General features: G+C 40.1%; 2 protein-coding genes across 2 annotated transcripts; both read right to left on the bottom strand.

The window, feature by feature from the left end:
* Positions 1-795: 795 nt before the first annotated feature.
* Positions 796-4932, bottom strand: LOC115629371 (sodium-coupled monocarboxylate transporter 1). The gene is made up of 5 exons (XM_030525829.1): positions 4590-4932; positions 3115-3274; positions 2984-3049; positions 1383-2479; positions 796-1130 (listed from the first exon to the last, which is right to left on the bottom strand). Exons 1-5 carry the CDS (start codon positions 4832-4834, stop codon positions 884-886), a joined length of 1815 nt encoding a protein of 604 aa, XP_030381689.1. The 5' UTR covers positions 4835-4932; the 3' UTR covers positions 796-883.
* A 1361-nt stretch (positions 4933-6293) lies between these two features.
* LOC115629326 lies at positions 6294-6670 on the bottom strand. Its single transcript, XM_030525774.1, has 2 exons — positions 6508-6670; positions 6294-6446 (listed from the first exon to the last, which is right to left on the bottom strand). Exons 1-2 carry the CDS (start codon positions 6668-6670, stop codon positions 6370-6372), a joined length of 240 nt encoding a protein of 79 aa, XP_030381634.1. The 3' UTR covers positions 6294-6369.
* Positions 6671-9958: the final 3288 nt, after the last annotated feature.

Below are 9958 nucleotides of genomic sequence, written 5' to 3'. Positions count from 1 at the left end.
AGATGGCGTGGGCATATTATGACAGAGAAAACTGCGTGCCTCTGACATTTTGTTGTTTTTGTGCATGTGTGTGTGTGTGTGTTTGTTTGATGTGGTTTTGTGTGTAATAAATCTGAAAATGCTGATCTGTAAATTCAGACTGATCTACAGAGCTTCTTTTGTGAACTCTCTCAATCTCAGTCTCCTCCTTACACCCAGTCTCCGTCTCTCTTGCCGCTCTGTCTTGGTTTTAAAATAATTTTGCAACCATTTGTCAGCTCATTAACAATTCAATTTGCTGCATAAACGGACCTAAACATACAAATAAATAGCAAAGGAACTACATAGGATAAAAGAAAGGGTTGTTCTATGGAAACGAAAGGAGTGGGTTGCAAAGCCGCTGGGGGTCAGCAATAGTTCGGTGCGGACGCCAGCAAACACATACACGCACTCCCATGGAATAACAGTAAATATTCAATTAACAGTACAAGTAAAACTAATGTGTAACCGTTTGGGTTGTGCCCCAACAACTTAACCCCTTAGCCTCCCCCGGTCAGTTTCGACTTCAGAGTCATGACCACTTGTGCTTGTGGGCGAAATGGGACAGGGCCGAACATGTCGCAGTGTCTACTCGGGGGGCCCTTTTTAGTTTTTTGCAACTTACTTTGATTTGCCGCAGCCACGCTCACACCCACACCCACACCCATACCTATACCCTAAGTTGCGCCCTTCCGAATGGCCATATCTGCAGGCATTTTTTGTAATTACACAGAAAGCACCTTTGAACCCGTTTCCAACTGCAACACACATGAAAAATACATAATTATGAATTATATTTTATTTGAAATATTTACTAAGCTAACGAAGAGAAGGAACTGCTGTTCTGTGGTACAAGAAACTACACTCACGTCGCCGTCGTCGCCATCATCGCCGTCTTGCGTTCCTTTTTCGGCAGCTGAGAGCTCTTTGCTCGACGTCGTTCCAGCCAACGCCGCACGAAGGGCGTCAGTAGACGCGTATCGACTGCATCAAGATTGGTCTCTCCCAACAGCAGGCTGGTGATCAGTCCAATCACAATGGTCACCAGAGCACCCAAGAGCGTAAAGTACAAGTAGGAAATGCGATGCAGCTCAAAGGGAGCAGCAGCTTGGCTAAAGCACAATAAGAAGAGGAAAATATTTAATATATTTTGTTTAGACAAGTCAGACAGTGCATTATGGATGTTCAGAAGGGTTTTCAAAATAAATCCTGCCTGCCGCTTCATCGCTAAGCTGTTACATTGCCTTATTGACAAATAAAAATTGGCCTGCGCTTCTCAGAATCTATACTTTTGGGTAAGCATGTGAAGGCTAAATCAGCTAAGCCTATTAAAAAGGCTTGAATGCCTCAACTACAGAACTTACCTCACAATGCCATCGAGTGGTGAGGTGTTGAAGCTGCGCGGTATTTCGCCAGACCCATAGGTGTAGTTGCAGCCCATTGTAGAGTATGGCTTGCGCGAGTAGACCAAAGTTCCAGTGACCAGATCCCGTTGCGCACTCACACACATCCAGGCCATGAGCAGCAGTGAGCTGAAGCCCCCAAGCAATGCACCCTTGGCGGCTACCCAAGGTATCATAACGCCGGCCGTGAAAATACCCAAAAGCGGTCCATTGGCTACTGAGGATAGTGTTATGGTTAGCTGCAGCACTGAGCCGAGTTTCTCCACAGCCAGAACTAGTGTCACACACAAGGCTCCAAAGACTACAACAACGCTGCGCATGACAAACGATGTTTGCTTCTCAGTGAGCGGTGCGCTGCGGAATGTCTTCACAAAGTCCTCCAGCACCACAGCCGACAGCGAGTTGAGGCCGGTGGAGAGCGAGGAGAGGGCAGCACTGAAAACACCCGCAACAAAGATACCCGGCAGTCCCGGATATGCACCCAACGTTTCCATGACCAACAGTGGCAGCAACTGATCCTTGCGCTGGGCCAGCTTCGTCTCCAGGGGATCACAGTCCGCATAGGTAGCATAAATTAGCAGTCCCGTGTAGCCACAAATCAGAAGAAATGTCAAGACGCCAGCAATGAATGTCCAGATCGCAATGCGAGCATCCTTCAGAGTGGGCAGCGACAAATATCGCTGGATCATATTCTGGCTAATGGCATTCGATTTTAGCCAATGCGCCACTCCGCCCAGCACCAGCGAGTAGAAGGTGTAGCGCTCGGTCAGATCGAAATTGAAATTGGGTGTTTCTAGGCGTGTCGTCTCGCGAGCACGTTGCCACACCACGCTCGGACCGCCAATGTCCAGAGTGCCCTTGACGAGCACCAGTGTCATGGCCCCAAACATAATCAGCGTTTGGATGACATCAGTCCAGACCACTGCCTTCAGGCCGCCAATGCAAGTGTAAAAGATGCAGACGAGACACACAATGGGTGTGACAATGTGTATGTTGACGCCAGTGGCCTGATTGAAGGCTATAGCCGGCACATAAATCACAATTGGCAGCCACAGTAACTGGACAAGAGAATAAAAGCGGAAACACCATTATAAGATGAGAAATTGTAGGAGTTCTTCATTTGCAAGAATCCAAATAACTCAGAAGTCCAATTCCATGTTCTAAGTGAGAAAGGAAAGCCAATTATTGGATTCCTCTTTGATCCAATAGATGGGTTCATAAGGCTTTCAATTTATATCCATAGTTCTTCTTTTTTGCAATATAAGATTAATTACCCAATAATTGCCCAGAATGATAACCATATTCCACGCATCTTTAGATTCATAAAATCACATTTTCAGCATCAATTTTTAATTCCTAAACACGCACAAAACAAACATCAATGAGTGTGATAAGTTTTAGCAAAATCTGGGACTAAATCGACGTGAGTTTTCAGTACTCATTCGCCTTGTCTAAACTTTCTTGATCATACCACAATCTTAAATATCAGCTACTACCTCAGTAAAGCTGGTTAAATTACTTCTTATCTTCCTATCTTCCCTATAGAGCAGCCCAAAACTTACCGAAGCCACTATAAACATTATGGAGCCAAAGAAACGTAAACTTCTATTATAGCGCTCTTCCAGATACTGTTTGAAAAAATAATTGCATTATTGCAAGTCATTGATAGATATTAGACTAGAATCGAACTTACCTTATAGGTGGATATGAGATTGAGCTCATGGAATACCGGCAGAAAAAAGTAATACATGCAGAAGCCCATGAGCACAAGTGATCCCATAATGTACATGTACTGTGCGCCATATAAATAGATTTCGGTTGGCGTGCCCAACAACGTAATGCCAGAAATAAAGCTAATGGAATGATAAGATTGTTAGCGCAAAGAAAGTCCAATTCATATTCCTCTAATCATATCCCATCCCATTAGGCTAACCCTTCCACCAGTGAGAGCATGGCGCTTGACCTTCACAATTCCATCCAATAGAGTGACAACGAACTGAGTCGTTGCTGCTGTCTGGGAGATCAAAGTGCGTTTTATACAATTCAATTAGCACCAATGTCGTTGTCGTTGTCGTTGTCGCCGTCGTGGTCTTTATAAGAGAACTAAGTAGCTACCGGCATAGAAACTGCGCGTCAAAAATTTGAATAGCGCCTCATACGGGCTACGTAACCCACACTTGAGGCGTGGACTCTATATAGTAGTAAGCAGTTACAACGTTGGGCAATATGACTGAACCTCTTCACGTTCCACTTATTCATTATGAAACGTTTTGATTTTGTGCGTTGATAAGCTCAACTGGGAACTACAAATTCTTGACAAGCTGTAACTAGCTGCATGATAATGTAAGTAGATTAAGTAGAACAAACGTTCAGACGGGACGTAAATGAGTGGACTAGTGTAGTGTAGACAAACCATAATTGGATTGAAGAGAACTATTAATATATAAATAAGATATGTGCGCAGTATTCTAATAGCCTAATAATATAATACCCAAGAACAAGAAGCGTTTGCAAACACAGTCATTTATTTGCACACTCCACTTAACAATTTTAACGAGAATTGACATTTCAATTCTATCAGCATTATTCCAATATGAAAATTATAATTCAGACATTTTGAAGACTGAATTTTATATAACACCTAAAAACAAGAAGCATTTCCAAACACAGTCATTTATTTGCACACTCCGTTTAACAATGTTATCGAAAATGTCAATTCTATCAGCATTATTGAAAAGATTCCAATATGAAAATACTATTTCAGGGATTATTAAATAATATCTAAATAAATGTCATCTCATACAATAAGCTAGGGCCAGGGCCTTATCGCTCTCATTAATTGAACCAGCCCATCAGCAATACGGCATAAATAAAACTCTGTTTTGGAAGAAACCTAGACGACACTGATGAAAATTCTAATGGGGATCTCGCGCATACCCATCCAGATCTCTATTAACCAAAGAGTAAGAGGCTTAGGTAGTAATTCTTTTTTATTCTGAGTAGTTCAGTAGCTCGTACAATTGCTTGGATATAGCTTCACTCCACTCCACTCAACAACACAGCGAACTAACTGACTGTCCAACGTAACCTTAACATAACCTTTTCAACAAGTAGTATCCCTCTTTTTTTTGTATGTTATTTAATAAACCCTAAGTGTCTTCAACTCACCTGGATATAAGTGACATTGTTATTGGAAATATTTTCATCTTTCTGCCGCCGACCAAATAGGAAGCTGCACTATTGGCCGCCTCAGTCGCATCACCACCACAACTAATCCGGGCTTTGGACTCGCGTCGCAGCTGCAGGCAAAAGTGTATGCCAATGGCTGCACATATGGCCAGCATAAGGCAGAAAACCAGATAGTCCGGCCAGCCGAAGCTTTGCAGACTGGCGCGCAGCTCCTCCACGTGCATGGTGACTGACACACAACAAAAACACACAACACAACACAAACAAAACAAAACAAAAAAATGCAACTAAGACCGACTACCGCCTTCACAGGCTGATCAATCTGTCGATCTATTTATTGATCGATCAGCTGGGCTATACTATTTTCCAGCGTCAAATTGCTGGACTGATTGACTGCGATTGCTAAGCTCGGAGTAAACCGGAAAACGTTGTGATCGTGTCGGTGTCGGTGTCGGTGTCGGCGCCGATGTTCTTGTTGTCGTCATCTGTCAGACTGCCAGACAAGCCACCGCACTGCTGTACGCATCGAGAGTAACTGCCAGCGATTCGTCCCACATACATGACTTTTCGTTTTAGGTTTTCCTTCTTATTTACAGCTTGTTCTGGTCTCCAACTAAGTGATGAGCAAACGACCGACAGCCCAGTCGAAAACCCAGCCCCCCTGCCTCTCTCTGCCCCATAATCGCATCTGCCCCTGCCACACTTACATTTTGAGCTTGATTTAGATTTGTTTTATCATTGCGCTGATGCCCCGTCTCTACCGGCACAGTTTTTGTGTTGCTGATATTATTATTGTTATTAATAATATTATGACACTCATACATCCATGCCGACATCGGCTATTTGGCATGACAAGCGGCTCAGCGGCGAACTCCAACAGCTGACACTCTGTCCAGTTTCCAATACGTTCCAGCTGATTTTCTAGCTATAGCTAAAGACAATTGCCGCCAACGCCACCAGTCGTATTTTGTTTTTGCTTTTTTGTTTCCTTCTCCAAATAAAGATCCAAATTGTGGGGTGCCATATAGGATAGTGCTGCATTATATACTATGTACATACATATATAATAGTAGTTGCTAGTCGTGCGTGCAAAGTGACGACTGCGTGTAAATTAACTACATAGATTAAATTAGTGTGCAATTTGTGCCCGCTATTTTTTTATATATTTTTTTTTTGTCTATATTTATAGCTGGCGGCGTAGAAAATGTGTTTGGAAATAACTAGGCCGCCAGTCAAGGGACTGAAAGAGAGAGAATGATGAGAGAGAGAGAGAGAGGGCAACAGCAGAAAAAAAAGTTTGCCCCAGTTGTGCAGATTTCAAAATTGTAATTACATCAGTGCCATACATAGACTAGTACATACATATGTAGTTGGCATACAATGTAGGAAGTAGTATGTGCAAGTAATATGATTTATCCTGCGATTGTTATAGGCATTACAATGTGCCTTACTTAAATGAGATAGCTCAATATACTATATATCCATGGCATGGCATGATCCACCTTCTATTGTTCAAAAAAAGCTTAAATGAATAAAACAATTGTGAGAACGGGAAAAACCACACATGCTAAAAAAAACATACATTCATAAAATACACATAGGGATTCGCTTTTTGAGGTGCATATTTTATTCATTGAAATATCTAAGCCAAGACAAAAAAAAAATTCATTTTGCATACTACAAAACTGCTAAACGCGATTTAGCGAGCCGAGCCGAGCGAAGCAGAGCTGAGCCAACTTTTCAGGAAGGCGTCTCATTTCTAAAACTCATTCATGTCTGACAGAGCTCCAGCATTATCGTTGTCACCGCCCAGCACATCAGAGGAGCTCACCTCGGCTATAATTTTCAAAAGAGACTTGGGTAAATGAAATATGTGAGCTAAAAACTATGTACTCACCTGCTCCAGCACCAGTCATGGCCAGTATAGAGGTACTCAGCTCCTTCAGCGTGCGTTCCAACTCACCATACTTGGCCAAGTCATCTGGCGAGGGGGCAGCCAAAGAGCTCGCGGCCAAACATACCAGCACGATCAGTGCAAATGCAATCAAATTATTCGCCATTGTCACAAATCACAACACCAACTGATTGAGTGTCCACTCTGCAGAGGGGGTTTTATAGCGTTCAAATTCTAGATCAATATCGCGAATTCTAATGGACCCGACGATTCGTTCTGCACAATTTGTTCCCCTAAATGTCAGTTGGACTGATGTGGCGTTTAAGCGCTTCAATAAACCGCAAACGATCAGACAATAAAAAATGTAAAAACGTGATCAAAACAACAATCCGGAGCTACGGATTAATTTTACACTGAAAAACTTTATAAATTAATACAAAGATTTATGTAACATACTCTTACCAATATTAGTGCATAAGGCGACTGCAGATGATATGTAGAATACGTATATGTACGACTCAAACTAATTTTTAAAAACTTAACAAAAAATTGATTCGAACTACATTTAAATCTAATAACGCCTTCGACAAATCCTACCTAACGAATGCAAATATAATTATTTTTTAATGAATTCTTAAATAGATATGTAAGTGTAACAAAAGCATTTGATTAACTAACACAAGTTTAAAATAAAATAAGGAGTGAATTTAATTAATTAAGTTCGATGCGCACTCTTTCTATGAAAGTTTTTTGTGGCACTGAATCTGTATTCAAAATTCATTTCATTTATTACCACCGTGTAGTTGTGTGTTGAAGAGGTGCACCAAACTTATGGCACTGGAAATTAATAAAATCATGCAATACGAGTAAAACGAGTAAAATATGACATAGTTTTTAATCGTGTATCTGTTCCTCATAGAGAGAATGGTCGTGTAAATTGGCTTTTAAGTTTTAATAAATACTTTCAACTTCTTTCTTTCTGCTTTCTTTAGTGCCAAACAAATACCAAACGATGCAACATACTACTTGATTATATCGTACAGGTTTTTAAATTGACAATGTGCCATATTTTGTGAGTTTGTTTGAATTTTTGGTCCGCTGGAATTTTTATGGCCAGCCTGCAAGTATGCTTCAAAAATTGTTCACCCCTTTGAGTTCGACTGCCGAGTTTTTTGTCATTTGACAGGCTGCAATGCAAAATGCTTCTTCTCCTCTGGAATCGAGCATATTAGTTAAGTATCTCACTATGTGTCACAAGGAAGGTAGCATCATAGATGGAATATAATATTTACCACAATGATCAGCTTTATGGGTTCAATATCAAAGGTACTGCAGATCACAAAGTTGTTGTGATTTCTAAATAGCTTTTAGAAATAAATATGTTTCTTGTTTTCAGTAATTTCAGTCTATTATCATATAAATGTTATTGAGAAGAACAAATATTTTGTTACTCAATTGTTTCTGATTCAATTGTTATTATTTTTTACTTTTTTTTTAATACCGAACTTTCAACTTGTCCGATTAAAAACAACCCTCTTGCATAGCTATTAACATGTTAGCTCACAAATATTATAGAGCATACCAAATTCGACAGCGCTCGCATGTAGTTTGCTATCTTATTTTCATATGTATATATATACGCACACACACACTCATACAAATGTGCATACATACAGAGGCATGTTCTTTCTGCAGTTGCCATTGCATTTCGTATTAAGTGTTTGTGCATTTTTTTTTCTCGCGAGCTTTGCTGCTGCAGTAGCTGCAAAAAGCGTCTGCACTTTTGTGGCAATCGAAGCATAAAATGAGCAGCAAGTGCCACTACACACACACACACATATATGAGCAGGTGCACACGCTCACCCACACAGGCGCACACATGCAGCTGAGTGCCTTCAGCATGTCTGCATCGCGTGCTGTGGGTGTGTGTGCGTGGCCTCTTGTATCAAAATCAAAAATTTCTATACGACGCACGCTGTACACGCGCTCTGCTGTGTATTTATTTCTACATATGATGTACATGCATATTTACACACATACATACATATACTTATATATTTTTTGCACGCTACTTTACAAATGAATACTACAAATACTTATTATGCGCTACATGAGCACGGGCATGTGTCATATTTGTAGAGATTCGTGCATTCGCATTGACAGAGCTTTAAAAAAATACGCTTTTACTGATTTCAATTTAGTAATATTTTTAATATGGTTACACAAAACCTTTGGAAATCCAAATTTTATATAGCTTTTGAGTACGAATTTCGGCATTACGACTTAAATAAAAGAGCATATAAATAGTTTCGTTCCCAACTTCAAAACGATAATGAGGCTGAATATCTAAAGAAATTGAAATATTTTTCTTATATATTAATTCGTGAACTTCTACATACTTTTTGACATGAAAGCAATATCCGCTTTAGACGAATATAAATCGACTAAATCGGATATATATTGTAGAAAGAAGTAAAAATGATTTGAAAATGTCAGCGGCATAGCTCTACTTATATTTCGTTTAAATATATATTTTGGCGACAATTTATTAACATGGATTTGGGGTCCTATTTTGAATTTAAATTTATATTATCTCTTACCTTCTCACTTCTATCCTTTTCCTACTAACTTACTAATACTGGAATATCAAAGACAGTACTAGTGGTGTAACATTTTCCCACACTCTACCAAATACGTTGATATCCTTCTTAGCCACACTTTTATCTTCGAAATAGTTCTGTCCATATCTATCTATAATAAATTTGTTGTATAATATAATTATATTGTATTATTAAATGGTAAAATATGTATCTACTATTCAAAATTAAAATGTGAAGTCGGTGGAATGTACACCTTCAAGGATATGTCTTGCTTGTCACTCCCCATGACAGTAGAGTTTTCGACATTTCGTGTAGCACCTGCAGTGCTTATATTTTTTATATCTTTCTGATTTAGCTGCCTGATTTTTTATATATGTATATGTATATGTATAGTACATATATATTTACTTTTGCCGGCTACCCAACGGCAGGCAGCAGTGCCAACGGCAAATTAATTAATTCCAGTGGAGCGATTTTTCAAGAAAAAGCCCTTTTTACACATTTAACACGCAGCGCTGCAGAGGTGTGTGTGTATGAGTGTGTGTGTGTGTGCTTATGCATACGCATACGTGTGAGTGAATTCATGTGTGTGCGTGTGTGCTTACACTCAAAACGTTTTTGCAGGTGTTGTAATATTATTTGGAATTATGTAAGTTGGTTTTTTTTTTGCCTACACCGCCATTGCTAGAATGCTATGAAAATTATTTGCTTTTTAATTTTGTTTCAAGTTGCATATGTCTCTCGGTCGCTACGCACACATGCCCATACAAATACACAAACACACACACGCGCACACACACACACACACACACACATACAGTGTCTGCGATGTCTGTGTGGGTCGTTGCTGGCGG

This window comes from Scaptodrosophila lebanonensis, unplaced genomic scaffold (assembly GCF_003285725.1).
Source record: "Scaptodrosophila lebanonensis strain 11010-0011.00,11010-0021.00 unplaced genomic scaffold, SlebRS2 tig00000142-arrow-arrow-pilon, whole genome shotgun sequence".
Classification (NCBI taxonomy): Eukaryota; Metazoa; Arthropoda; class Insecta; order Diptera; family Drosophilidae; genus Scaptodrosophila; species Scaptodrosophila lebanonensis.
The sequence above is the reverse complement of the archived record's forward strand: the minus strand, read 5'-3'. Positions and strand labels throughout refer to the sequence as shown.

Bases quoted from the DNA above. Each gene is read 5' to 3' on its own strand.
- LOC115629371 (XM_030525829.1), bottom strand. From the start codon at position 4,834: ATGCACGTGGAGGAGCTGCGCGCCAGTCTGCAAAGCTTCGGCTGGCCG. The intron at 3,275-4,589 runs GTGAGTTGAAGA...TCATTCCATTAG, and splicing joins ACAATGTCACTTATATCCAG to CTTTATTTCTGGCATTACGT. The intron at 3,050-3,114 runs GTAAGTTCGATT...TTTTTCAAACAG, and splicing joins ATCTCATATCCACCTATAAG to TATCTGGAAGAGCGCTATAA.
- LOC115629326 (XM_030525774.1), bottom strand. From the start codon at position 6,670: ATGGCGAATAATTTGATTGCATTTGCACTGATCGTGCTGGTATGTTTG. The intron at 6,447-6,507 runs GTGAGTACATAG...TGAAAATTATAG, and splicing joins CATGACTGGTGCTGGAGCAG to CCGAGGTGAGCTCCTCTGAT.